At 57.4% G+C, this 26664-nt stretch overlaps 4 protein-coding genes across 6 annotated transcripts in view; 2 read left to right on the forward strand and 2 right to left on the reverse strand.

Moving 5' to 3' along the window:
• The window catches only part of CSNK1G1 (casein kinase 1 gamma 1), a 95995-nt gene extending 90018 nt beyond the window's left edge, over positions 1–5977 (forward strand). For both annotated transcript variants that reach the window (XM_030228376.2, XM_009089794.4), the window contains exon 14: positions 3013–5977. In XM_030228376.2, the coding sequence (XP_030084236.1) occupies positions 3013–3067 (55 nt within the window). In that variant the 3' untranslated portion in view covers positions 3068–5977. The remainder of the gene's footprint in view (positions 1–3012) is intronic.
• Positions 5978–7694: 1717 nt separating this feature from the next.
• PPIB (peptidylprolyl isomerase B) lies at positions 7695–9681 on the forward strand. Its single transcript, XM_050978422.1, has 5 exons — positions 7695–7865; positions 8335–8448; positions 8580–8673; positions 9077–9261; positions 9352–9681. The coding sequence occupies exons 1-5, from the start codon at positions 7710–7712 to the stop codon at positions 9472–9474; spliced, it is 672 nt and encodes a 223-aa protein (XP_050834379.1). The 5' UTR covers positions 7695–7709; the 3' UTR covers positions 9475–9681.
• Positions 9682–9853: 172 nt separating this feature from the next.
• Positions 9854–13956, reverse strand: SNX22 (sorting nexin 22). Of its 2 annotated transcripts, none has more exons than XM_050978424.1 (6): positions 13394–13956; positions 10972–11055; positions 10778–10882; positions 10577–10671; positions 10369–10442; positions 9854–10239 (listed from the first exon to the last, which is right to left on the reverse strand). In XM_050978424.1, the coding sequence occupies exons 1-6, from the start codon at positions 13460–13462 to the stop codon at positions 10106–10108; spliced, it is 561 nt and encodes a 186-aa protein (XP_050834381.1). In that variant the 5' UTR covers positions 13463–13956; the 3' UTR covers positions 9854–10105. The 2 variants fall into 2 exon arrangements, with proteins under 2 accessions (XP_050834381.1, XP_050834380.1); XM_050978423.1 differs by having other exon boundaries at positions 10369–10445.
• Positions 13957–14069: 113 nt separating this feature from the next.
• SNX1 (sorting nexin 1) lies at positions 14070–26027 on the reverse strand. The gene is made up of 15 exons (XM_009089796.4): positions 25860–26027; positions 22780–22882; positions 21793–21926; positions 21200–21266; positions 20102–20145; positions 19044–19185; positions 18491–18569; positions 18168–18243; positions 17401–17514; positions 17181–17274; positions 16069–16274; positions 15329–15472; positions 14971–15051; positions 14616–14687; positions 14070–14491 (listed from the first exon to the last, which is right to left on the reverse strand). The coding sequence occupies exons 1-15, from the start codon at positions 25989–25991 to the stop codon at positions 14441–14443; spliced, it is 1539 nt and encodes a 512-aa protein (XP_009088044.1). The 5' UTR covers positions 25992–26027; the 3' UTR covers positions 14070–14440.
• Between the last annotated feature and the right edge of the window lie 637 nt (positions 26028–26664).

A 26664-nucleotide genomic window follows, 5' to 3' on the forward strand; every position in this document is an offset into this window, starting at 1 on the left:
CGCTCTTTCTTCCTTTCTGTGTTTTTTCTCTATACTCTCTGTAGCTGCCTGAAAATGCTCAACTTGTGGTGAGTCCCTCTCTCCAGTCCACATGCAAGGGGGAGCGGACCAGACTAGACTGGGGTTGGCAAAACCAAACCCACCAAACGCTAAAAAGGCACAAAGTCAAAGCCAACCCAGAGCTGTTTTGATTTTAGGACCATTTGCAATATTGGGGAGGGCATGGGCTGTGGCTGACCGGCCACACTAGGCTGAGGGATTTGGCTGATCTCTGAATGGATGGATGCAAAATCAGATTTTAATCCTTTGCTATTTGGCTTTCCATCTCCCCCAAACGTTTACGTCTGTGAGCAATGATGCCTGATGGAGTCGGGCAGAGTCAGGCCTAGGCTGGCTGAGCCTCTTGCAGGAATTCCTCACACAGACGGTTAGAAAGGGAAAACCCTGTACTGAGTGTTGAGGAGGGGGGCCAGTCACTTCCTTGGAAGGTCTCCTCTTGGAGAACCACAGGCCAGAGAGGGTGGAAGGACAAGGCCAGGGAATCCTCATTAGTGACAGAACCCCTACTCAAGAGAGAGGGTAGGTGGGAGGTGGCTCCTTTCCAGCCAGCTGAGTGCAGGTGAATGGGCTTCTCCAGGAAAGAAGAGGTGGAAAGGTTGGGATTAGCACTGGTCCAAGCCCAGATAGGGGCTTTATCAGAGCTTTGAAGCTGCAGCTGTTGTGTCCCAGTCTCAGGTTGTCCCAGGAGGTGCCCCTTGGGGAAACCACGTACCCAGTAAGTGAAGGGCCAAGCAGACACTCAGATGAGTTTGTAGGTTCCAGAGTGGGCTGATGGGTGGAAATTGCCACAGAGCGAGGGGCCAAGCCCGTGTGTGGAGAGGAATGTCCTTGTTGGATGGGAGACTGACTCTGCCCTGCTCTCCATAGGCATCGCCTCCAATACCTCTGGCATCTCTGGCTTCTCTGTATGTCGTAGTCTGGGGCTGTTCTCTTGGGCATCATCTGCATGCAGAGAGATCACGTTCTGTAACTGTCAGCCTGCCTTATCCTTTTATTTTGGTGTTTTGCCTCTGCCTGTCTGAACTGCCAGGACTTCCTTTCCTGAACCCTTCCCTGGACCTCTGAGTAAGAGCCTAAAAAGACAGTCACAAGGAAAACCAGGCAGAAGTCAGTCAGCTCCCTTTGTTTGGTGCCCAAGGAGTCGAGTGCTGCTCAGCCCCTTCTTCCCTTAGCCGCTGCATGCAAAACCATCACTCATGCATCCTCCATCCTCTCCCTGTGACGTCCCCCTTACTCACCATCGCACAAGCCATGAAGGAAGGTGGCTACTGTGGGAGAAATACTGCAGCAGGCTAAAGCAGGAGATGGTGGCAGATGGCCCAGGACAACAAAATGCCAGAGCAGTCCTGGGGTGGGGGTTCCAGCCTGGGATGGGGGTGCTGAGGTGGCAGACAAACACCTCAGGGTGGGTGGGCAGAATGGAGGCATCGCTTGCCCTGAAAGGACAAGGGCCTTGCATTTCTCCTTGTCCCACCGCCAAACTGGGCCTTTTCAGGAGCCTAGAGACAAATCATGGACATCAGTCCATGCACTGGGAGGGGTCCCTCCTCTTGAGGAGCTGTGGGAGCTCTCCATGTCACAGGGAGGGTTGTTTGTTCTCCCAGGCAGTCGGTCTGTGCTGGCAGGCTCAGCTCATGGCGGGTTGTGCTCACACATTGCTTTTGCACCCCAGAGTGAAGCTTGTGCACCCGGGGACAAGTATCTGGGTGAGAGTTCCTCCAGCTCTGAGAGGACAGGGGTGTAAAGCTGACACTCCATGAAGGACCCTATGAAAAATAGTTTGGATAAGATTTTAGAGTGGTTTGGAATGTTTTTAGCCTACAACAGATGGTTGTAGGAAAAAACAGTCTTTGCATCCTCATGTTTGCCTGCCAGAGCTCAGGAAGCATTTGAACAACACACTCAGGCACATGGTTGGATTCTTGGGGCTGTCCTGTGCAGAGCCAGGAGTTGGACTCAATGATCCTTGTGGGTCTCTTCCATCTCAGGATCTTCTAAGACTCGGTGGTCTACTCTGATTGCTTATCCAGGCATCCCTTCCAGCAGCCTGAAAGAGCAGTCTTCCAGCATCACCCAGGCTTCTCCAGGGACAGCTGTCCCAGCAGATGGAGAAAGACATAGACATAGCTCACAGATGTGCAGAGCATTCCTGACAGTGGGCTCAGGGTAGAAAGGTAGATACATGCTCAACACCAAGGAATTCTGCAGGAAGCCAGGAGGAGTTTAGGATCTGGTTGACTGCTCCCAGTGTATCCCACAGGGAACCCACCGCTCCTCACGGTTCAGCTGCGTTGGGCGCTCCTCTCCCCACCTCAGCCTCCACTCTCCATCCTTCTTGCTTCCCCTAATCCTGTGCACCACCCTCACATCGGATGGGGGAAGAAGCAGGGGTTCTGCATCCCGGCACTGAGTGATTGATCCAAGGTGGAAGCTCTGGTTATCGTGAAAGGTTCAGTAAAGAAACCTGGTCCCTCAGCCGAGGTCTCTTTGGAACTTGTTTTGTTAGTGAACAGCAGTGAAAACTGTGTGTCTTGAGGCTGAGAAAAGCCACCAGAGCTCACCTTCCCAGTCCAGTTCCTCTGGGGTGGGGCAGAGGGAGTGGAGCACCCTGGTCCCTGTTTTGCCGCTTTCCCAGATGGCTCCTTGAGTTCCAGTGGAGCCTGGAGGGGAGAAGCCCAGCCTGGGGGGAGAAGCCTGGCTGGCACTCTGGGGCCTGGCAGTGAGACACCCCAGCTGGCCGTGCCTGGTCTCCCATTCCAGGCTGGTGGTGTCATCCACCCACCAGTACCTGCCCCCCATCCTGGCAGCATGGTGGGGCCCAGGCCGGGCAGGCAGAGATGCTGTTGCATGAGGTCAAGTGGGGGGATGGCAGGGACATCGTGGGGACATTGTGGGGACATCACAGGCTGCCAGACACGGGGCTGACTCTCTCTCCTTGTCTTTGTGCCCCAGGTGCTGCTGCTTCTTTAAGAGGAAACGGAAGAAGACAGCTCAGCGTCACAAGTGACCGGTGCCTCCTGGGCCTTGCAGGAACCACCACGCCTGCAGCTCCTGCCCTGTCTTACTGGAAGGGGCTTCTCTTTAGGAGGGAGGAGGAGGAGGCATAGGAGGAAGAGAGAAAAATGAAAACGAAACAAAACAAAACAAAAAAAAAACAAGTGACATTTTAAACCAAAAAGAGAAGAAAACGTTCCAAAACAAACCACTCTGGGGTGGATCTGCTGAATGGTCTCCCTTATTCACTCCAAGCCTGAAGCTCCTTTTGGGACCAGGACTGTGGCTGGCTCAGGTCTTGGTCGCCCTGGGAGGGGGGCTGGCTGGCTGACCCTCCTTCCCATTGTTTACGGTGAAGGCATCGTTGACGCAAACCTGAGGACTGTGCTTAGTTCCTGCTCACTTTCCTCCCCTCCCTCCCCTGCACTCTGCTCCTCTGTCCTCCTCCCTCCTTAATTAAGTGAAGAAATTCCATAGGCTCGATTGGCTGTGAAGAGGGCAGGAGGATGCAGGGCAGGCAGGAGAGTTGCTAGGAGAAGGGCCTGACTGCTGCAGCAGGAAGAGACAGGTTCTCTCTGTGGCTCCTTGGGAACAGTTACACTGTAATGTGCAAGCTGTGAGAAATTTGCAATCTACTGTTCCAGTTAGGGTTTTTTTTCCGGCTCCCTTGACACCTCCCTCCTGTGACAGTAACAGAGCAGTGTGGATTGTTTTAAAGAAGCTGACGTCGTTGCACTTTTTATTATTTTTAGCATTTACAGATGCACATTGTATCTGTGGATCTCTGCGTGGCCACGCCAGCGCAGGCAGACATCCAGCGGGGAGGATGGTGGGGTGCACGGAAATGCCCTTGATTGAGTGGGGATGTCCACAACCCTCGTGCCAGTCTGGGGCTCCTGATGCCCACCTTGGGCCGCGCGCTGAGGAAAGCATACTTGAATTTCCAATCACCCTTCCTAGCTGCCAGTGAATGTCCTTTCCATGGTTTCCTACACCGTGCCTGACCCAGCTGGCCGGGAGAGGCGAGGCTGATGCCCAGCATGGCCTTGCCAAGCCAGAGAAATTTGTGCTGGTCTGAGAGATCAGGATTGAGGTTCCTGGGAAACAGCCATTTCCTGAAGCGTGGGCGTTTCTCGGTGTGGGTAGCCAGGCAGCCTTCCCAAATCCCTCCTTGGGCTGGTTGGGAACCTTCTGCAAGAACATATTAGTGGGAGGAAAGCATCCCCAGCGGGGGAGAGGATACTTCATGCCTTAACACTGATCCCATCTCCTGGTGGTCAGATAGGTTTGACTGGAATCGCCTTCACATCCTCTCTGTGAGCACGGGGCAGGTGCAAGTTCATACGCACCATCCCACCCCCTGCAGCAGCCACGGTTCTCCTGCTCCACTTTGAGCCAAACCAATAGCAAGGAAAGGGCTTGGGGTGCTTTGCACACCCAGAAAAACACTGAAATCTTGCATCCATCTGCAGTGTTTCCTAAATTGGAGATGAGGCTGCCAGGGGTTACTGGAGAGGTGGCAGAGCTCTGGGAGAACTTGAGCAGCTTTGGGGAGGTTATAAGTAATTCGCTGGACTTTGTCTTTCCATGTGTGACACCAGATCAGGCTGGAATAGTTCAGTTGTCATAAACTTGGGCCTGGCTTACCCAAAAATCATGGAGAGCATGAAGGGAGGAAAGGGAGAAACTAGATCTCATTCTTGTTTATTCTATTTAATGCTAAACTGTGTAGCTTGGAGTTCACAGAGCAACATTACCAGGAGGTTCAGTTTCCCCGGCTGGGTAGGAGCAGGCTTAGAGGGCAGCAGATCAGCCTGGGCAGCAAGCTCTGGGCTTGCTCTTCATGCATTCCTGAGTCAGGCAGACACTGGTGTGGTGCCAGGGTGGAAAAGCCTCCCTCCTGGCCAGGATCCCAGCAGGGCATCTCTTCTCCATTCTCTGCTGCGTTCTCTCCATGCCTTATCCCAGAGAGCGCAAAGGAGGCGCAGAGCCCTCGGTTCATGCATGCACCTCCTTCCTCCCCCCTCAGCAAAGCGCTTTCCTCCAGCCAGGCCATGGGCTGGGGTGGGAACAGGGCAGGAAGGGCACCACTCACCTCCCACAGGCACATGCCAGGTGTGCAGCCCTGTCCCCTCCTGCCACAGGGAGGACACGGCCATGGGCACATTCCACCTTTCTCCCTCCAAACTCCTCTGCTGCCAGTGGTTCCCAGAAGCTGCGTCTCTGGCACAGGCATTCCTCTCTCTGCTGTAGGAAACCATGGTCTGGCATCTTGGGAGGGTGTCCAGGGGCACGGGCGCTCCCTGGGGAGCCGCCCTGCCCGCTGCCGACAGAGCTGGCCCTGAGACACTTCCGTTGCTGCCCTCCCAAGCCCCACTAAGTGCCTGTCACCAGAACTCGATTCCTTCTGCATCTCCTGCCGTGTTTGGTCATTCCTCGCTGCCTCCACTCAAGGAGCAGCTTGTAGTTGCAGCATATGTAAGTGTTTGCAGGGTGAGGGAGGGCGGGGGGGAAAGGGGCCATCTCAACAGGTTTTGTTCCTAAATGTTTTTGGTTTCTTTTGTTTCATTGTTTTTTTGGGGGGTTTTTTGGTTGGGTTTTTTTTTTTTTTTAAGTGAATGTATTTGATCGTTTAGAAACTTTCCTGACCTTGTTTTTAAGTGGGTTGGTTTGAAAGCTGTTTCATGGTGACCCACTACAGCTTCTCTCCGGAGATACGGTGTTCTTTTAATCCTACAATGATGTGTTTGTAGGGGAGGACTGTCCCCCCACGGCATGCTGGTAATGCTCACTTGTACCAAGCCCTCTTGCACTATAATCGTACGTTGGACTCTTCAAAAAAAGGGCAAAGATGTGGGGTGTCTTTTTAACAAAAAAAAAAAAAAAAAAAAAAAAAAAAAAAAAAAAAAAAAAAAAAAATAAAGCAGGTTACCAGCAAGTCCTGTGCTTGAGGGAACCGCTGTCCCTGGGGAGCTCGGAGGTGACAAGGAGACGCAGCCAGACTGAGCCAGCCATGCTGTGGTAGGATGTAGGGCATTAATCTGGGCAATCCCTCCTCTCCTTGCCGGGAGCAGTTGGCAGCCAGGAGACCCCAGGCAGGGGAGGGCTCCTGGGGGCTCCTGGTGCAGGTGCCTCTGACGCGGCTCTCGGCCCTCCAACGTTGCGATGCAGTCTTCTGAGGTATCAAGTGAGATGATTTTTTTTTTTTTTCAATAAAACATTGCACTGCTGCATTGTTCTCCATGAATAGAAGTATTTATTACCTCAGCCTGACCACGGCACTTGTGTTTTGTCTTCCTTTGGCTCTGCTGGGCGCTTGTGTCACCCTCTGCTCCCTTTGGAGGGGACAATGCGTGGGTGGGACCTTCTCAGTGCTTTGTGCTTTACAGCCATGGGTGGTTCAGCCCTATGGAGCTGGGCCAAGGCGTGGTGGTACTGATTTCACTTCTTCCTGAGTGCACACATTCCCACTTCAGCCATCCTGGATGCAGGATGCCTTGTCCCTGAGGCAGAAGGGACCACAGGGAGAGGGGTACTTGGACCTGCCCCCTTGGCAAGGCTGATGGGTGGGATAAAAACTGAAGGAAAGAGTGAGAGAAGCCCTAATTCCTCTTAAATACCTGGAGAGGCCAGGCTGGAAGCCCACAGGATTTTCTGTGGTGTTGCAGATGCTTAGCTCCATCACTGAAAGTGTCACTGCCCATGGCAGGGGTTAGACTTGAAAAGGTCCCTTGGAACCCAAACCGGTCTGTGATTGCAAATCCTGCAGTTGGTTGAACATGTGGGAATTACGTTTTCACCAGGTCTGGGTCACTATCAATCCCCAAAAGGATAAATGCAAAGGTGGAGATGTGGGTTCCAAGGGCCAGGGAGGAAACCTTTGAGGTTCATCCCCTTGTCAGAGTGCATGCGTCCCCAGACAAATTTTTAGGAGTGGGAAATTAAAGCTCCTGCTAAAAATGGTACATTTAAAGCTGGGGATTAGGGGAAAAAGTGTCACACGAGAGATCAGAGTGTGGAGCAGGTTCCAAGCGTGGGAACACTTTGGTTCAGGTGCAGGTGTGTCCGAGTGGGCACAGTGCCAGCTGCTCTCAGAGCTGCTTTGGCTCTCGGGTGCTTTGGCTCTCTCCAACGCGCCCGCTCAGCCATTGACCCGCAGCCCCTGAGCTCGCCGGGGGCTCGGCTCGTCCTCCCGCCGCGGGCGCGGCCACCAAGCGGTCACCGGCTTCGGGCGCTCCATATCCCCCTGCCGCAGGGGCCGCGGCTGCCGCTACCGGGGACACACCGGGCCCGGAGCACACAGCGGGGACAAAGCGGGGACACAACGGGACACGCCGGAACAGCGGCCCGGGCCTGCCTCAGGCCCCGCCCTCCGCCCGTGCCCATTGGCCACCGCCACCCTCGGTCCCGTCTCTCTCCCGCCTCCTCCCCCTCAGTGACCAATCATCGCGGCGTTCCGCTCATGATTGACAGCGCCGCCACCGCCCAGCGAGGGGCAACGTGGCGTACGCCCGCGCTCCGCCCGGCCGGAAGGTGCTGCCTTCCCCCCCTGTAGGACCCTGTTGGTCGCGCCCAGGCGGGCGGAGCGGGCGGGCGAGTGGCGCGGGCGGTACCAAGACGCGGTGCGGGCGGGGGTGCGCGGCAGGCGTGGCCGGATGCCGGCGGCGCGGCGGGCGCTGTGGCCGGGCTGCGAGCGGCGCAGGATGAAGGTGCTGGTGGCGGCGGCGGCGCTGGGCGCGGCCCTCCTGCTCCTGCTGCCCGCGGCCTCCCGCGCTGACGAGCGCAAGAAGGGACCCAAGGTCACCGCCAAGGTCGGGGGGGGGCCGAGGCGAGGCCGGAGGGAGGGGATTGGGAAAGACGCCGTGTGGGGGGAGCCCGGATGGGGCGGGGGAGACCTGGAGAGGGGGAACTTGGGGTGAGGGACCCTGGATGGGTCTGGGATTGAGGGGGCCCGGACGGGGAGGGTGGGGTGAGGCCGGGAGGGAGGGAGGGTCGGGGGGCACCTGAAAGAGGGGAGGCGGTCTGGGGACAGCTTGGCCCAGCTCTGGGGAAGCTGACATGGGGGGGCTGGGCTGAAGGTTGGGCTGGGGGATCCAGCTGGGGTGAGTGGTGAGGCTGCTGGGGGGGGATGCAGCCAGAGCTGTGGGGCACCAACCAACATCACCTTGCTAGGGTTCGGGCCTCGTCGGAGTTGGTGAGTTGGAATTTTGGAGGTGGGTTGGCCCAGCAGGGCGAGTCTGGCGCCCCTGATCCCCCCTAACCTTCCTCCGCCCCCCCAAGGTGTTTTTCGACCTGCGGATCGGTGAGGAGGATGCGGGCCGTGTCGTCATCGGGCTCTTCGGCAAGACAGTGCCCAAGACGGTGGAGAACTTCATGGCCTTGGCCACCGGAGAGGTGAGGGGCCCGTGGCACCCTGGGCCTCACCTGCCCCTGCTCGGGTCCTGCTTGGTGCCCCGGGGCAGCGCTGGGGCGGAGCTCCGGTCTGCCCCTTCGCCTCACCCCGTGTTCTCCCTCCACACTCCCAGAAAGGATTTGGCTTCAAGGGCAGCAAGTTCCACCGTGTGATCAAGGACTTCATGATCCAGGGAGGAGACTTCACCCGTGGTGATGGCACTGGAGGTAACTTGGCAGATCCAAGCCCCTGTCTTGGAGTGAGACAGCAGCCGCAATTCCAACCACTGCAGGGCTGTCCCTGTGACCAGTGTAGAGCTGGAACTTGGTGGAATCAAGTGGGCATGGAGCTCACAGACATGGCCTCGCAGCAGAGCTGAGTGCTGGGGTAACTGGGGTGCTGGGAGCCTCCTGCTCCTCTCCCTTGGCATCACACCCCTGCTCAGCCCCAGGGGTGCTTCCAACTCCCTGCAGCAGCCCCTGTCTCATGTATCCCTGTGGCATCAGTGCTAGTCCCTGCTCTGGAATTGCTCATTTCCCCCACCCACCTCATGCTGGAGCTACCACCACCATCACCCCTACCTGACATATTCCATGAGACCACTGTGGCCTTTTTGTCCCCCCCCTTTAGGAAAAAGCATCTACGGGGACCGTTTCCCTGACGAGAACTTCAAGCTGAAGCATTACGGGCCAGGCTGGGTGAGCATGGCCAACGCTGGCAAGGACACCAACGGCTCCCAGTTCTTCATCACCACCGTGAAGACGCCCTGGCTGGACGGGAAGCACGTGGTGTTTGGCAAAGTGCTGGAGGGAATGGTGAGGCACGGGAGAGGGATTGGTGCTCGGGGAAGGGCTCGGCTGAGCTGGCTCTGCCCAGTGTCCCACTGTCACACTGTGCTCCACCAGGACGTGGTGAGGAAGGTGGAGAGCACAAAGACGGACAGCCGGGACAAGCCCCTCAAGGACGTCACCATCGTCGACTGTGGCACCATCGAGGTGGAGAAGCCGTTTGCCATCGCCAAGGAGTGACGGGACCAGGCCCTGCCAGGCTGTGAGGGGCTGTGGGATGGGGGCTGCTGTGCTTCCCCTGCCCTGGGGCCACCGGGTCCCGCTGTGTCCCAGTGCCCAGCCCCTCTCCCTGCTGCCTCCAGCCAGTGGGACAGGGCACACGCTGCTCTTCCATCACTTTTGTAAGAAGCACATGCACCAATAAATGTGACCAATGTGTTTTTTAAAGAGCTGCCTCTCTCCTGCCTTCGGAGGGGTGCAGATCCCTCTCCCAGATGCACCCCTCAACCTTCCAGCCCCCCTCCCAACCTTTCTTTTTTATCATCTCATCCAGCTGGGAGCAGTGACACAGTTGGCCCTGGGTTTGCTTTGCAGAATTCCACAGCACAGCACTTTGCCAGTCAGTCAAATCCAGGAGATTTATTGCACCAAAGCCTGGATGCAGAGAGGTTTTCCAGCACCATTCAACATCCAAAGGCTCATACCAGAGCCCAGAACAGAGCCCCCCTGCAAGCCCAGAACAGCAGGGGGAAGGCAGAGGTCCTCTTCTGCCAACAAAGGCACTTTGCATGGTGCTGGGAGAGCAGTTCCCAACATCCCTTCGGCTTCTCCCAGCAGGGAGGAGTGAGTTTCACCTCAAGGATCCTTTCTCTCACCACTGCATCCCTGGGTGCTGGGTGGAACTCATCATTCCAGAGGCTGGGCGTGCTGCTAGGCCAGGGACACAGCTCAGGGGGAGGTACAGGCCCTGCAGGACCCCGCTGATCACCGTGTTGGGGAGCAGCTCTGCAAGGAAAGGGGGGTGCTGTAACAGCTTGTTCCCGCCTGGGCCCCAGTGAAGGAGAAGCACCTTTGCAGGGCCCAGAGGAGCCTCCTGGAGGTTTTGGAGCCCTGCTCCATGGCCCTGCTCCTTACCAGGGCCGTGTGGCCACACGTAGGGATCCGAGCAGAAGCCGACAGTGGGGCGCTGGGAGGGCAGGAGTCTGGTGCTGCTGTGGAAGAGGGAACACCAGTCCTCAGCCTGTCCCCATCATCCCCAGCCCCAGGTACTCAGGGTACCTAACAGGGACAATCCCGGTGCCATGTGGGATAACCCTGGTGCCGGCAGAACTCATCTACTCACGGGGGGCTGCTGGCCTTGGGGCTCTGCTGGCACCGCCGCACCTTCAGGAAGTCCAGGATGTCCTGGGGCAGCTCCTCGTTGTGGTACAGCACACCCTGCAATGCTTCAGGGGGTCAGCACCCCAATAAGCCCCTCCCAAATTCACCACCAGGTGTTCCTCACCCCTAAAAACCCAGCCTGAACCTGCCATACCCGCCTCACCTGCAGGTAAACCTCCAGGCCCTGCCGGCGCTGCTCCAGCGCTTTGGGCATCCAGTTGGGGACATGGCGTGGGGGGAAGTCGGGCACCTTGCAGGTCTTCTTGATCTGAGGAAGGGTGTGGGGGTATCAGGGCAGGCCAGAGAGGACGAGGCCAGGCCACCCACGTCCCCTCCTGCAGAGCTGGGGGGTCTCACCCGCTTGTGCAGTGCCTGGAACTCGCTGTAGCGCTTGGTCACCGTGTGCCGCCGGCCATTGCACAGCACCTCCACCCGGAACACCTGCGTGGGGACAGTGTGCTCCTCACCAGCCCCAGATTCACCATGCTTGCTGTTCTCTTCATCACCCTCACCATCCCTCATCATCCTCACCATCCTCATCAGCTCCAGCCTCAGCACCCTCACCATCCTCATCACACTCATCAGCCCCCCAGAGGAGGAAGGGGTCCCTAACTCACACACCTGGGGAGAGTACATGGGACACTCCACCCCCCCTTCTCCAGGACAGGCAGAGACCCCCAACCTCCAGGGCAGACCCCCAACACCCCCATGGCCAACAGGGGCACCATGGGACCAGGCAGGACCCCCAAAAGCAGATGGGACACAATTCTCCCTTCCCGAGGGGAGCACAGCAAGGTGTGACATCCCAACCCCCACCAAACCCCACCAGACAGGGACCCTGGGGCTGCCAGGGACCCCCAATACCCTGGGGTGTGCAGGGACACCAGGAAGGGACACGTGGGGACCTCAAACCAATGGCACAGAGGGAGACAACCCATCTTTCCCAAAGGCAGGTCAGGCCCCTTACCTAGGGATAGTCATGGATCGCCACCCTCCTGGGGAAGGCAGGAGAACCCCTTCTTTCCCCACACAGGCAGGGGTTCCTTCCCCCACTCCACTCCCCAGGGCCAGTGGGGATCCCCCAGGCCAGTGACAGCCCCTTCTTTCAAGGGTGGGCCCCTGAGGACAGACAGGCATCTCCAATCCCACAGGGACCCCCCAGGCCAAGGCAGAAGAGCAGAGGACCCACCTCAGAAAGGAACCCTGTGGGGACCTCTGCCCAGCACCCCCTGGGCCAGGGACCCCCCCCCTCACCTCCCCTTCAAGGGCTTTGTGTCCCCCTTCCCAAAAAGGGATCCATGAGGACAATTGGGGCCCTCTCCTCCTCAGGGCACATGGTCCCATCTGCCCCTCTCTCCCCCTGCCTCCTCACTCACTGGATAGCTGGGACCCTGGGAGGAGATAAGGGCTGCTGGGAGCCCCCAAGCACTTGGAGCATTTGGGGACACCCCGGTGGGCACATTAAGACCCCCACACCGGCCACCATCCAGGGCAAACAGGCACCCTCAGGCCCAGGGCAGAGGGAGCACCCAGAGACAGAAAGGGACCCAGGAACAGCCTGGGGACAGGGGACATTCCATCCTTGCCATCCCGGGTGTAAAGAGTATATAAGATCCCCAGAACAGGACCTCGGGGTGGGCAGGAAGAGCCTCCAACCCCTGGGGCAAGTGGAGGCACCCCTGGGGACAAGGCAGGAGCCTGCACCCCGGGGCGAGAGGGAAGCTGGGGACAGACACTCCCGAATTCCAGGGCAGAAGGTGCCCCCGGCAGGGAGCCAGAGCAGGCAGAGACCCCCGGGGCAGGTGGGCACCACCCAGGGGTACTTGAGGACCTCCAAGCCTTGAGGCTGGGACACTTCAGGGTCGCCTGGGGGAACGAGGGGACCTCCAGTCCCAGAGCTGGTGGGGCAGCCCGGGGAAAGAAGGGAACACCCAGCCATGGGGGCTACAGGGACCTCTCCCCTCTCAAAGGTAAAGGGTCTGTGGTCCGCCCGCCTGGGACCTCCAGGGACACGCAGAGGCCGCCAACCCCCGTGGCCCTCCCCAGGCCGAACCAATCTCACCTTGCCCACGTCCCCCATCCCCTCCTTCAATGGCAAAGGGTCCCCGTCGGCAGCGACCCTGTGGGGATCTCTGCCCGGAACCGCCGGGGCAGGGATCCCGCTGTGGCTGCCGGGGGACGCTCCCGGGGCTGTTTGAGATCCTCCAAGCCCAGGGCCAGGGACACCCCGACCCCGGGGACAGAGGGCAGTGCTGGAACGAACAGGACACGGGGGGAGGTGGGACATGAGAGCCCTCCAGCCCCTGGGTTAGGGTGGGAGCACTGCCGGGCAGGGAGAGAGCCCTGGGCAGAGGCAGCAACCTGCAATCCCCGCAGGCAGCGGGGACAGCGGCGGGCAGGATCCCACACCCCCGGAGCAGAGACACCCCCTCTCAAAGGCAGGGGTCTGTGTCTGCCACCGGCAGGGACGGCCCAGGGACACGCAGCGACCTCCACTCCCAAGGCACGTGGAAGACTCCTGGGACAGAGAGCGACAAATGCCCCGGGAGCAGAGGGTGACACGCCGTGGGAACGTGGGGACCTCCAGTGCCAGGGCAGCTGGGACCCCCCAGAGCAGGGAGCCCTGGGGAAAGGCAGGGACCCGCACTCCCGGGAGGGGCGGGGGACACCTGGGGACAACCAGCGCCCTCCAGTCCCCAGGGCAGAAGGAGACCCCCCTCACCCACCGCTCCCTGCGGGCACAGCCGAGCCCCCACCCCCCGTGTGCCCCGTCCCTCACCGTGTGCGCCCGCTCGGGGCTGCGCGCAGCCGCCGGGGGCTCCGCCGCGGGGATGGAGACGGCGATCATGGCCCGGGGCACGGCGGGGCCGCGGGCGGGACCGGCCCGGAGCGGGGCCCGGAGCGGGGCCGGGGCCGGGCAGGGACCGCCCCGAGCGCCCACGGCGGGGTCACGGTCCCCGGAGAGCCCGGGACGATCCTGCGGCCCCAGAGCAGCACAGGGGGAAGGAGCCGCGGAGACGCCGCAGGGAGCCGGTTTACAAGGATAAGGGGAAAGGAAAGAGGGAAGTCAGCCCAAGCTGCCTTCTCGCTTTTTGAACGGGTATCGGTTTTGATAAAACGCACACGCGAGGCTGGGAAGCGGGGAAGGAGCAAACCCACCCCCGGGTAAGGAGGGGGGTAGGAGCACCACAGCCCTAAAAGCTCCACCATGGATCTCTGGGCAATGCCACAAAGTGGGATTGCCACAGAGCCCCGCTGAGCTCAGATCCTAAAAACGGCTTCCACTGGAGGAAAGGCAGAGAGCCAAAGCCTAATCAAGAGCGGGAGCAGGTGGCCAGAGCAGCGTCCAAGGTCACCTCTGTCCGTCACAACACGGGGGAGGATCTGCTGCTTCCCTGGCCTCCAGGGATGCACCCTTACCCAGCCCCACTCCCACCCTGAACACCCAGAGCCTGTTTGCCCTGATAGAAGTTTTATTACAGAACTTTAATGGCACTGCAGGAGTAAGATAATTCATTAGAGCCTTAAAACCCAGCCTGAAAAATAGATATTTGCCAGATCTCATTAACCCCCTGGCTGCGGGTCTGGTCTGGAAGCAGGAAACTAGTTTCTCTTCAGTAAGAAAATATATGTTGCTAAATGAAAAATATACAGTTAGAAGAGTTACTGGCTCACAAGCTGTTCTTCTGGGGGTGACACCTCTACCAGCTCCAGCATGTGGAACGAGGGGTCGCTCACGTGGAAAAGAGGAGGAGGTATAGTGTATATAAAAAAAAAAAAAAAAAAAAAAAAAAAGGCAAAATTCAGGTTTGTTTGCTCAGTCCAATTAAGAAATGGCCTTGGCTTCGGGCAGGAATGCTTCCCAGTACTTCACCAGCTGCAGGGAGGAGAGGGAGAGAGTCAGGAGCCTTGAGATGGAGCTGCAGTGCAGGGGGTCATGCTTGAGAGATTCACAAGCGTGGCCTCAACTTGGACACAAAATCACATCAAGGAGCACTCACCTGCTGCTGAGAGTTCAGTAATGTCTCAAGGTATTTCGTGACGTGGTTTCTGAAGTCCTTAGATTTCTCTTTCTGCAAGAGATGGGCATGAGGCTGGAGCAACCACCAAAACCCTCCAGAGTCTGGGAGGGGGAAGGAGAAACCCCCAGGATTTTCCTGTTCCTCCTAGGGCCCCGTGAGGAGACCAGCACATGGGACACAGAGGATGTTTTCCCTCCCAGCTTCATTTTAAGATTCCTCGTGGGGAAGCCCGCTCAGCAACACCCCAGCTCACACATGTTGGGATTCAGGGATGCTGCTGTGCCAGGAGGAGGGGCAGGAGCCCAGGTCAGTGCCAAGGGCTGCTCCAACATACCTCAAACCGTATCACCTCCTTGCGGATGACGGCAGAAATCCGCTCAAAGTCCCGCTCGTACTGCGTCACCCGGGACTCCCACTGCAGAGACAGCAAGGGCACTTTGGGCACAGCAGAAGGAGCTCCTGCCCCCTCTCCACGGGGGTCTGGAGCCACGACTGTGCATGTGAGAGGTGCTGCTGGAGCAGAGCAGCCCCTCCTGCAGCCTCACTCAAGGCTGGCTTAGCCCTTGGTGCAGCTTGGCCACAGACACCTCTCCCTCCTGCTCAGGAGGCTCCTTCCCCAGCCCAGGAGGCTCCTTCCCCACTGGAGCAGGGAGGGCAGGAACAGAGCAGAGACCCCATGCTCCGCTCCCTACCTCTGAGATCTCATCCTTGGCCTGCTGCAGCTTGTCAGGTTTGTTTGCCCACAGCAGCCTGGCCTCCATCTCCCTCTTCTTCTGGAGCATGGTCTGGGCATCCTGCCACCGCTGCCAGGTCTTCATGCGCTGGTCAAAGGCTCCCTGGAGGGAAGGAGGGGAACAGATCTCCTGACAAGGGGACAATTTGGTCCTGGACCAAAGCTGAGCCAGAACACAGACTGGGTCCTGCTTTGGAGCATCCAGAGCTCCTGTATGGACCAGTGGACCAAGGATATGGTGGTCTGGCCTCTGGGGCAGGACGGGGTCAGCCTGCTGGACTTGCTACTCCTGTGGGATTGCTTCTTCCCAGTGCACCAAGTGGGCACTGTGGACATGATGCCCAAGTTCAGGAGCACTCAGACTCTGACACAGCAGGCACTTGGCAGGTCAGTTCTCACCCCCTGTATCACAGGTTACCAGCTCACAGCATCAGCCTTCACCCCTGGAAGGGCTGGGGTCACCCACAAGCCATGAACTTGCTCCACATCCCCTCTGGAGAACAGCAGCACAGCCAGGACTCACCTACAACCATCTTCCAACCTAACCAGTGCACACCTGGACAGCCAGCAAGTTTTCCCTCTGCCTGAGGAGGCCTTGTCCTGCATGCCCTCTGCTCTTCCTGCGCTTGAGTTTGGAAGATCTCCTGGCATCCCTAAGCCCACAGTGGGTACAAGGAGCAGGAACAAAGGAGTCCTTACCTTCACAACCGAGAGTAGGCGGATGTAGTCCCCCAGGAGCTCGGCCAGGAGGAAGAAGTCATTGTTAGCCTGTTCATGGTGCAGCTGCTCAATCTTCTCCTCCACCTCAGCCAGCTGGGACAAGGCCCGGGACAGGGCTGTGTTGTCCTCTGAGCTCCCCAGCATGGCCAGACTCTTGGCAAACTGGGCTGTGTTCAATGCCAGCTCTGGGGAACAGGATGAGGGTCAGGAGAAGGGCCTGGCTGCACCAGGAGCTCCCCAGCAGAGGGTTCAGCCTTGGAGCTGCCTTCCCACAGCTCCAGGAGATACCAGCTGGAAGAGCCAGCACTGGCTCAGTCAGGGCTAGCAGCTTCCAGCCATGAGGAAAAGGGAAGCAGCTGAGCAGAAGGACAGGGACAGCTTTGCCGAAGTCAGTCAAAAATGCAGAGGAAGGAGAACATCCCACTCCCAGAGGTCAGCTCTGCTCAGGTTTGCTACAGCAGCCTTCAGGCCCATGAGGATAGCCTGAGGGCATTAGGGTTGATCAGCCTGCAGAAGAGAAGGCTCCAGGGAGAGCTCAGAGCCCTGCCAGGGCCTGAAGGGGCCCCAGGAGAGCTGGAGAGGGACTGGGGACAAGGGATGGAGGGACAGGATCAGGAGAAATGGCTCCCCACTGCCAGAGGGCAGGGATAGATGGGATATTGGGAAGGAATTCTTCCCAGTGAGGGTACTGAGGCCCTGGCACAGGTTGCTCAGACAAACTGTGGCTGCCCCATCCCTGGAAGTATCCAAGGCCAGGCTGGATAGGGCTTGGAGCAACCCAGGATAGTGGAAGGTGTCCCTGCCCATGGCAGGGGGGTGGAACAGGATGGACTTTAATATTCCTTTAGCCCCCAAGCCATCCTGGGATTCTATGATCCCACAGGACACAGGTTCCCTTCCACACTGCCATCCCGAGCTTGTGGAGCTGCACAGAAGAACTAGGGTGACCATTTTACATCTGTCTCCCAGAGGGAAGGGACAGAGGGTCCTTTCCAGCACTGTCCCAGCTCCTTGGAAGTGTCCCTGGGACAATGGTGACCCCCTCGAGGCCAGCCCAGGTGAGTGTCCCAGCCCAGATGTCCCTCTGTCACCTTTGCGGTGGTTCACCAGCGTCTCCACCACCGCGTGCAGCTTCCGCAGCCGCTGGTCCTCGCACTCCACCTCCTGCAGCTTCTCCTCAAACCACTGCAATGGGTAAATGCAGAGCTGACTCCCACAGGGGGGGCTCTCCCTGCACCCAGAGCTGGAGCTGGGGACAGCACACAGCTCTGGAGTGAGGACAGGGATGGCCAGAGGTGCCCCGACACTCACCATGTCTGACTCGTTCATCTTGATGGTCATTTTACTGACGGCATCCGTGGCTTTGTTAAACATCTTCATTATTCCTGCTCCACTCAAGGTCTGGGTTCCTACTGCTCTTGGGAGCTGGGAAGGAATGGAAAAGTTTGCTTTGCCATAGGAGATGGAGCCAGGCTGGGAGAGCTGGGGGTGCTCACCTGGAGAGAAGAAGGCTCTGGGGAGACCTCAGAGCCCTACTGAGTGCCTAAAGGGGCTCCAAGAGAGCTGCAAAGGGACTCTGAACAAGGCCTGGAGTGACAGGACAAGAGGAAATGAGTTTCCACTGCCAGAGGGCAGGGACAGATGGGATATTGGGAAGAAATTCTTCCCTGTGAGGATGATGAGGATCTGGCACAGGTTGCTCAGACAAACTATGGCTGCCCCATCCCTGAAAGTGTCCAAGGCCAGTGGATGAGGCTTGGAGCAACCTGGGATAGCAGCAGGTAGGTGCTCCTGCCCATGGCAGGGGGTGGAATGAGATGGGCTTTTTAAAGTCCCTTCCAGCCCAAGCCATTCCATGATTCTGTTTTGCCCATGAGGTACCTGCTGAGGGATCTCTCTCTGCCCTTACCTCACCCCACAAGCCTTTTGTTTGGCTGAGGGGATGGTTCAGCAGCTTTGGTGGGCACCTGGGGCTACTCTGCCACTCCCCACTGAGCTTTGTGGGATCCTGCCTCATTAACTGCTCAAGGACCATTTCCTTCAGCACTTCCAAGGATTCCTTACTCCACCCTACTGACCTCCTCCTTCTCCAAGAACTCCCTGACATCCGGGTCCTGCAGCATGGTTGGATGGCTGACCACTCTCCGTAGGTACCTGTGGGAGGAACAGCTCCAGGAGTTACTTTGGCTGTAGCAAATCCAGCTTTTCATTTTAAATCTGTCCATCTCAGCTTGGTATTTACTCCAGAACAGCAGCTGGGGGGCTGGAAATCAGAGCCAACAGCTGCTCTAATTCACCCAGCAGTTCTCCTGTCTCCCTGGGGAATTTGGTGGTGCCACCATGAAGAGCAGAGCTCTCTGAGGTCCCTCACTCGGGTCAGGGACAGCTGATGGGGTCATACCTCTCTAGAGCAGCCCGACGTTTTTCTAGGAACTCTGCAGAGGAGGAATCTTCTTTCCCAACTTTCACTTTGGTCATGCCTAGCACAGAGGGAAGACTTGATTAATGAGCTGCTCTAAACTCTACACACAAGGTAAAGTGGTTTATTACAGACTATCAGGGCGACAGTGGAGGAGAGGAATCTTACAACAGGAATCAGACTTTGGAAATTTGAAATCTGCCCATACCCAAGGAACTGACAGGCAGGAAAGAGGCAAAGCAATGGGCTGAACTCAAGTGAGCAGCAATTCAGTGACACCACTGAGGTTGTACTCTTCACCAAGCAGGTGGGGAGGCATCTGTGAACTCCATCAAGGATTTAAGTCCAGAGCTCCAAGTATGGAGCTAGAGCTTTGTCTGTGCCACAGAACCCAGATTCTTTTCCTTGTCTACTCTGCAGCTTCCAGTCAGCTCTGAGACTGCTGCAGGCCAGTCCTTGGGCACAGAGCTCCCACCAGAAGGACTCAGGAGAGCTGTGCAGAGGCAGCCCTGGTGCTGTGCAGCTCCTGACTCACCTATGAGGCTCTTCTCAGGCGGTGGAGGGACGATGAACCCGTTCTGGGCGTGCTTCTCCGACAGCTTATCGTAGAGCCCCAGGAAGTCACTGAACCTCCTTTTCACTGAGAACTGCTTGCTCCTGAACATGGGCATGCTGGTCTGGGAAACAGAGGGCACTTGGGTCACACTCCCCCAGAAAAGCCTGGCCCTGATGGCACCTCTGGGGTGAAGTGGGACAGCACCAGCTCTGCAAGATGTGAGCAGTGAGCAGAGCAAGTTTTGGCCCTGGTTTTCCACGGTTTCTCTCCCAGCTGGGTTCTCTCTGGAGCCAGCAGCAGAATTAATGGCATTAAATAACAAACAGCTGTTCCTGCAGCCATGGGCTGCTTAGTAAGCCCTGCCCACTGCCTAATCCCATCATCCCTGCTCCACACAGGAACAGGGACACACCCCTCAGGCCACCTAAAGACTACAGGGGCCATCAGTGCTTTGGACCGGGTTTGCAGAGCAGGAGTTAAGGATAACAAATCCTCCTGTCTCTTCTTCAGACCACAGGTTGCCTGTAGCCCAGCAGCCATAGTACAGGCAGCTGGAGCAACTTTCCAGAGCCAGACTCCAAAGCATTCCAACAGCTGCATTTCTCATGGAAACTGAGGGCAATAGGTCCTGACGTGAATGCAACTACAGCAGCAGCTCTGCAGAGAGTGCTGAGCTCAGGTCAGCTCAATCTGATGCTGCCACTGGCACAGAACCTTCAGTAGCAGCCCCGGGCTCAGGGACTCTCCCAACAGATGTCATTCCTGCTGCTCCCTCCAATGCTGAGCATCCCTGTCAGCCAAGGCTGCAAAGAGGTAACTGGCTGTGAAAACAAAGCCAGTCTCCTTTCAAATAGATTCCAACCCTTTTCCTCTGCTGGGCTCATCCTTTGTGGATTATAACTCCTGAATCCACACAACAAGGCATTCAGGCCTCCTGTTTATTTAGGTCACTGCTGGCTTGGCTAAGGACACACAGTCCAGCTGCCTCTAAGGATGGAAAAATAATGGAAAATTAGCCACAGAGGGGTTAGACATACCTGTGTTGACACTTTGTAGGCTACGTAGGCATTCATGCCATCCCCTAAGGAAAACAGAAAGGGGGTGGTGGGATCACAACATCAGCACTTTCCACTATTCCCTGAACACAAAGCACAAGGCTCCTGACCTTTTCCTGCCTCAGTGATCCTGATTTCGGGTCTGATGGAGCCCTGGATCTTCCTGCAAAACCAGAGGCAGCATCCTGCTGCATGGCCCTGGACTCCTGCCCAGCAGCCACTTCCCAACCTGCTTTTGCCTCCCCACACTTCCTACGGGAGCCAGCACTGACAATTGGGCACTTGTTGTGCCAGCAGCCTCTGGGCTGGCTCCACACATCTGCTCAGACCCCAACAATTCGGGGGCTGTGGGGCACATGAAACAGTCTATTCACGGGATGCAAGTCAGCCTGGATGGGGCTGGATCCTGGAACACCACAGGCAGCTTGCTCCAGCTCACACAGAAATCCCCTTGTTCACCTGGCAGTTCATCTGAAGGGCATCCTCCCAGCTCCAGGGCTACCCTTAAGATACATCTGATTTACACCTCCCTGCTCCAGAGATCACAAGCCATGGAGTAGGAACAAGCTGCCACTGGTGGGGCTGCTCTGCTGGCTGAGATCAGATGTCCCCTTGGGTTTTCTGCACCCCAGGAACTTCCACGTGGCTGGTCATGACACTCTGACCCCTCTTTCAATAGACAGAAACCCTCTTGCTTCTCATTTTGAAGCCAGAGTTGTTTCCCTGGCAAGCCCAGCTTCCAGGGAATGTGCCAGAGCAGGGAACAATGCACTCAGTTTCAGGTTAAGGGAATTTTGCTTAGCCCATGCCACTCCACACAGGGCAGCGCTGCCTGGAGGTCATACCAAGTTGGTCACCACAGTGCCAGGCACCAGGAATCCCAAAAACCTGGCTCTGGGCTTTCTGGAACCTGCCTCTGCCTGGCTCATCCTCACCCTGGGCTTTGTGCAGCATCATTTCTTTAAGATGCCAGAGGAAGCCTTGCAAACGTTATTCAAGGCTCAGGCTTGTGCTTAGGGGCAGGAGCTGCAGGGCCAGCCTGGCTCCCCCAGCCCTTTCCCCTGCAGGGCCATAACTCACCAACTTTCTCTGGGTCACTCACTCCCACAGTCAGGTCAAATTTGTCCTCCTGCTCCTCCTCCTCCAGCTGTTTGGAGAAAGCACAGAGGGACAGCAAGTCAGGAAACCAGGGTTCAACCCACCCCAGACCATCATGGTGAGCTTGTCCCCCTGCAGGGCAGCTCTAGCACCTCCGTCTGGCCAGGACTGCTCTACAAACCCTTCCAGCTCCCCGTCGTGTCCAGGGAGGGATCCCAAACTGGGTTTGCTATTCCCACCCCACTCTCTGCCCAGACTGATGCACAAACTGCTCGGCCCCAAGAAGAACCTACAGAGCTCCCATTCACAGCTTGGACCCTCAGGACCAGATCCACCCCTGTGACAGCTCTGGAAGGAATCTGGACCTCCACAGGAGCAGGAATGCCACCAGGCTGACCTAAGCCCCACTCCAGTGGTATCAGTCCCACACTGATGGCCTGAGATACAAATCAGGGCATTCAATAAGGCAATTACATATTAATTACATCATTTAAGATTCATGTTTACAACTGAGTACACAGAGAGGTTCCTGCCAAAGACAGTTTGAAACCTGCAGGACAGTTTGGAATTCTCACCTCCTCATAGCTCTTTGAAAGGTTTCTGGAGGAACTTGCTGCTACATCTAATGAGGGCAACGGACTGGATGGTTTGGCCACCTCCTTCTTCTGGTTGTTCTGAGTGTTATCAAGGGACAGCTCCACAGTGGCATCTGTCAAAAGAAGTTTGCAAGGGTCAGCCTCTCTCTTGGGGTCTCTGGAAAGGCAATTACAATATTGTCTGGTTTGTGGGATCCAGGAAGTAACAAGAGCCTTAATTAGTAAAGAAATCCATGGGGGAACACCTGTAAGCACTGGAAGAGCACAACAAAGCCTTGTCACTGCAGTAAGAGCATTTGATCAATCTGCTGGAGAACAGCAGATTGATCAAATGATTAACATCATGTTAATCCAAGGAACTTATTCCAGGAAGAGCCAGGCATCACCTCCTTGCTGTATGCTTGGGGAGCTGCACCCTGGAGCAGCTAAAGCCAAGACAGGTTTTACCTGGGAGAAAGTCTCCTTCCCAGGCCACCTCTCCACCTGGAGGATGTAAAAACTTCCACCTCTTAGCAGAATTATCCAGAATTGACTCTCAGCCCACCATGCCAGGGCTGGGGAATGTCTGACCTTCCTCATTTTCCCCTGCTAAGGGGAGTTGTGTTTCCTGTTCCTTGGAACAGCCAGGTCTTTAGTAGAGATGCTTCTTCCATTGGCTTGGAGTCAGGAGAAGGTGGAGAAGGAAAATCCTTTAACTCTGAGGAGACACTCACCACCTCAGGGCTTAAGGCAACAAAAGCAACCCTCACTTTAATCCTCCTCAGCTCCCAAACAGTTACTCCTGTGGCAGGATTATCCTAGAGACCTGGCAGGGGCTGCTCCAACCTTCCTGAACACAACACCAGAGCAAGTGGACTCAAACATGTGTTTGAGACAAGGACTTATGATCTGCTTTGGTTATGGGTATTTCAGGACTATCACTCCAGGCCTGGGGCTGAGAGAGGCCCAGCACACACACACACTCACCTGCAAACAGGTCCTGATCATCCTGCTCCACATGAACTCCGTTCTCTTTGGAGGAGCTGCTCACAGGAAGAGGAGGTTCTTCTTTCAGGGCTGGAGAGTTGCTCTGTGAGAGGATTAAAAGGTCAAAGAAAGGTCATTTACACTGAGGGATGGAGGAGCAAACATGTCACCCTCCTTGTCCACCACCCTGTGCCCTTCAGCATCACCCTTTCTGCCACTTTTAAAGACAACAAGTGTCACACCAAACTCTGGTGCCACTTTCCACCCAGAAAGGACCATCCTGGCTGCTGGGAGCAGGCTGGGGGACAAGGGGACAGCCCACCTGAGAGCTTTTATGCCAACCAGTCCTCCCCACCAGAAGACAGAGCTGCTCCAGCACTCCTGTTACAGATGCCCACATCCCAAGCCATCCCTCATTTTGCAGGCAGACAGATATCCCAAAGAAGAAGGGGACAGCAAGTGCTATTCTGTAGGTCCCAGCAGAGAACAGAGCAGGTCTTTGATGGGCAGTAAATGGAGCTCTATTAGAGACTCCAGAGCAGCAGCTCCTTGGCACTCTCTCCAGCAAGGCAGTGCCACCGGATCACGTCGCTCCTGAAGGAGTGAAGCTGTGCTGAGGCTTCTTTAAGGTGCTAAAAACAAAACAGCCATCAAAACACTCACTTGATGGCAAGAGCTCCTGTATTTTAGGATGTTTTCCTAGAAGAGGGACTGCTCCCAGCTTGGATCACAGCAGTTAAAGGCAGGAGCAATGTGTGTTAGTGATGGAGAGTGGGGAGCAGAGACCCTCCATGCCAAACATGCCCCAGGATCCTTCAGACCAGTGTCCAAGCCAACAAGAGGACTGGTGCCAGAGGTGACCTATGAGGAAAGGGCTCACACAGCTCCTCTGCTCCCCCAGGAAATATTCAGGCTCATAAAGAAGCCCACTGCGCATGGACAAAGTGGCTTTCTGCTGTAACTGCTTCCCAGTTTGCCTTAAATTTAGTTCCTCAGTTCCTTTAGTTCCTCAGATGTGAAAGCACCACGCCCTGCTCCTACTTCTCCATCTGCTGCTACTGAGGAGCCATGGCCTGGTTAGATCAGCCCATACAGGAACCTGCCATGAACTGGGGCGGATTCAGCACCCCCAACATCACAGGTGCAGGCAGAGTTCCCCCTGTGCCAGCCTGACCCTCACCACAGGGAAATAGAACTCCTTTGGGAAGAGCTCATCCTTGGAGGCATCCCTAGAAAAGGCTGTGCTCACACAGGGATCCAACCTCTATCAACAGACAGGAGAGGTCCAGCTCTTGTTCTACTCAGGTCTGACCCAAATGCTGCCCTGCTGATTGCCCAGGTGCTGCTGAGCCTCCGAATGCTGGCAGCCAGGCAGATCTGCCTCCCCTGCTCCCCACAAAGTGTTTTCCTAACGTTCAAGGGCGCAGACAAGCAAAGGCACCAGGTCACAAGAACAGGTCTGCATTAGTTACAACAGTGCCTTCCACGATAAAGCCAAACACCTGATAAGCTGCTGGGGCTCAGCAGCCTCCCCTTCCACTACAGGGATGTGTGATTCCCATGAAATCCCATGGCACTCAGTGCTCACCCCTCTTGGTGGGCCACAAACCATCAGGCCACCTCCTGCACCCTCCAGCTCCCCACCAAAGAAAGCTCCAGACCACCTCCCTGACCTGGTGCCTGCCACAGGTACCAGCACCTTCCTCTTGCAAGACCCAGGGCTGGACTTTCCCAGGTTTCCAAACAAACCCAGCTGCTGCTTTGCCCAGAGCAGTGTGAGTTCCACCCTCACAAGGTCACAATCCATCCACATTCCCCCAGATCTCCCTTTGTCCCTGCTGCAAAGCACAAGCACAGCTCACAGACAGCAGGCAGGAGCTGCACCAGAAGCAGGGCAGAGACAGCTCTGGCTTGGTGTCAGGGGCAGGAAAAGCTTGGCCAGGCTGTTCCCAGCAGGTTCATTTGGTCATGGCCACAATCTCCTGCTCAAGGCCTCCCTAGGCTGGAAAACTGCAGAATGTTCCTGGGGAACTTCCTGCCACAGACACCAACTCCTTCTGTGCCTCCAGCTGGATCTGGCTGGAAAACGTCTGGGTGAGGTGGGCAGAGGCTCACAGAGCTCAGGGAATCAACCCCACAGCATTCCAGCCTCCAGGAAGGGCTTCTGTGGCCCCTCTAGCTGAGATCCTTGCTCCATAAAGATGCTGATCCCAAGGACCAGAGGCTGACTGGGGAAATTCAGCTGACTGGGGATTCAGCTTGGGAAAGCACCAGTCAGTTTTAACTCCCCTCTCGCCTGCTGGTCACTGGAGCAAACCTGGGACAATGCCAGCAGGAGTCAATGCCAGCAGCCTTCAGCAACCTGGACTTGCTGCACAGGAGACTGCTGGAAACAAGGAGAGCTGCTGACACCCTTCACACCTCCACCTTCATGGATTTGTGCAGCAGCACCTGGCTTGCTAAACAAGTACCACCAAAGGCTCCAAAACCCTCCTGCAGCCCAGCACGAAGCCCGAGTGAGCAGGGGACACTGGATGCCTCTGTCACCTCACCACCCTCAATCTCAGACTGAAGGTAGCATGGCAGCACCCTCTGGGTGTTGAGGGGACCAGAGCTGATGATGCTGGGGAAGGCAGACGGGGCTTTTTTCCCCAGGGAAGCTTCACAAGCCTCACAGCGAAGAGGCTGAGCTGTGGCTGCCGCTGTGGGATGGCCGTGAGGAACCTCGAAGCCCACCTCGTTCCACCAGAGCAGGCTGCTCCGAGCTCCACCCAGCCCGGCCTGAGGCAGGAGTTCTGCGGGATCGGAGAGGGAACAGCCCGGCCAGACGGGAGCGGCCGAGCTTGTGCTGCCTTCCCTCAGTCCCACAGCCACGGGAGCCGCTCCGAGCCCCGCCCGGACCGCGGCTCCCCCTGAAGGGACACGAGACCAGAGGCATCGCCCTCCCCCCTTTACTCGGGAGACGTCGGCGTGTCCGCACTATTTTCACCAAGCCAGGAGGATACCCCGGGTAACTCCTCGCACACGGGCCCGGCCCCGCAGCGCCCCTGGGGTGGGGCGCCGCCCGCGGCCGCACTCACGCTGCCGGTGAAGATGTCCTCGCCCTCCGAGTCGCTGTCGGGGGCCCCCAGCCCGCGGTGCTCGGGGAAGGGCGGCGGGCGGCGCTCGGCCGGGGAGGGCGAGCGGGACCCGTGGCTGCCTCCCGACGCCATCGCCGCCGCTTCCGCCCGCGCCCGCCCCGCCGGAAGCTCCCGCCACGCCTTAACCCGCGGGGCGGGGCCTCCCTGCGGACGGACTGCGGATTGGGCAGCGTCCCTGCCCGCCCCGCCCCCGCCCCCCAGCGACAGCCAATGGGCGCCGCCGCTGGCAGGCGCCGCGTCGTCACCATGGAAACGGGGTGGTGGCCGTACCATTGTGGCGGCGGAAGGAGGAGCGCGGCCCCGCCGCCCAGCGGGAGCGGGGAGCTCAGGGCGCCCTGTCCCCGCAGCGCCCCGGCTGAGGGGCCGTGGGACCCGGACAGTGATCCCGTGTCTTCTCGACAGCCCGGGGAGTACTCCCGTAGCGCCCAGAACACTCCAGGCTGAGCCCCTCCCCCCTACAAAAACATCGCAGGATGAACCCTGTGCCTTGAAGATGTCCCAGAATTAGCCCCATAACCTAGAGATGTCCCAGCATGAACCCCATACAAAGTCCGGGACACCCCAGAATGAGCCCTATACCACTCCAGATATCGCAGGATAGCCACAGACCTTGAAGATGTCCCAGGATGAGCCATTTTTGCCCCCAGGATGTTCCAGGATAAGTCCCAGACCCTGACGATGTTGCAGCATGAACGCCATAGATTCACCAAGACATCCCAGGATGTCATATACTCACCCTGATTTT

Source organism: Serinus canaria, chromosome 10 (assembly GCF_022539315.1).
Source record: "Serinus canaria isolate serCan28SL12 chromosome 10, serCan2020, whole genome shotgun sequence".
NCBI lineage: Eukaryota > Metazoa > Chordata > Aves > Passeriformes > Fringillidae > Serinus > Serinus canaria.

Bases quoted from the DNA above. Each gene is read 5' to 3' on its own strand.
- SNX22 (XM_050978423.1), bottom strand. From the start codon at position 13,462: ATGATCGCCGTCTCCATCCCCGCGGCGGAGCCCCCGGCGGCTGCGCGC. The intron at 10,446-10,576 runs GTGAGTAGATGA...CCTCTTCCACAG, and splicing joins CCCAAGGCCAGCAGCCCCCC to CAGCACCAGACTCCTGCCCT. The intron at 10,240-10,368 runs GTAAGGAGCAGG...CTTTCCTTGCAG, and splicing joins CGTGTGGCCACACGGCCCTG to AGCTGCTCCCCAACACGGTG.
- PPIB (XM_050978422.1), top strand. From the start codon at position 7,710: ATGCCGGCGGCGCGGCGGGCGCTGTGGCCGGGCTGCGAGCGGCGCAGG. The intron at 7,866-8,334 runs GTCGGGGGGGGG...CGCCCCCCCAAG, and splicing joins GACCCAAGGTCACCGCCAAG to GTGTTTTTCGACCTGCGGAT. The intron at 8,449-8,579 runs GTGAGGGGCCCG...CCACACTCCCAG, and splicing joins TGGCCTTGGCCACCGGAGAG to AAAGGATTTGGCTTCAAGGG.
- SNX1 (XM_009089796.4), bottom strand. From the start codon at position 25,991: ATGGCGTCGGGAGGCAGCCACGGGTCCCGCTCGCCCTCCCCGGCCGAG. The intron at 18,244-18,490 runs GTATGACCCCAT...TTCCTCCCACAG, and splicing joins CGTCGGGCTGCTCTAGAGAG to GTACCTACGGAGAGTGGTCA. The intron at 17,515-18,167 runs GTCAGTAGGGTG...ATTCCTTCCCAG, and splicing joins AGTTCTTGGAGAAGGAGGAG to CTCCCAAGAGCAGTAGGAAC.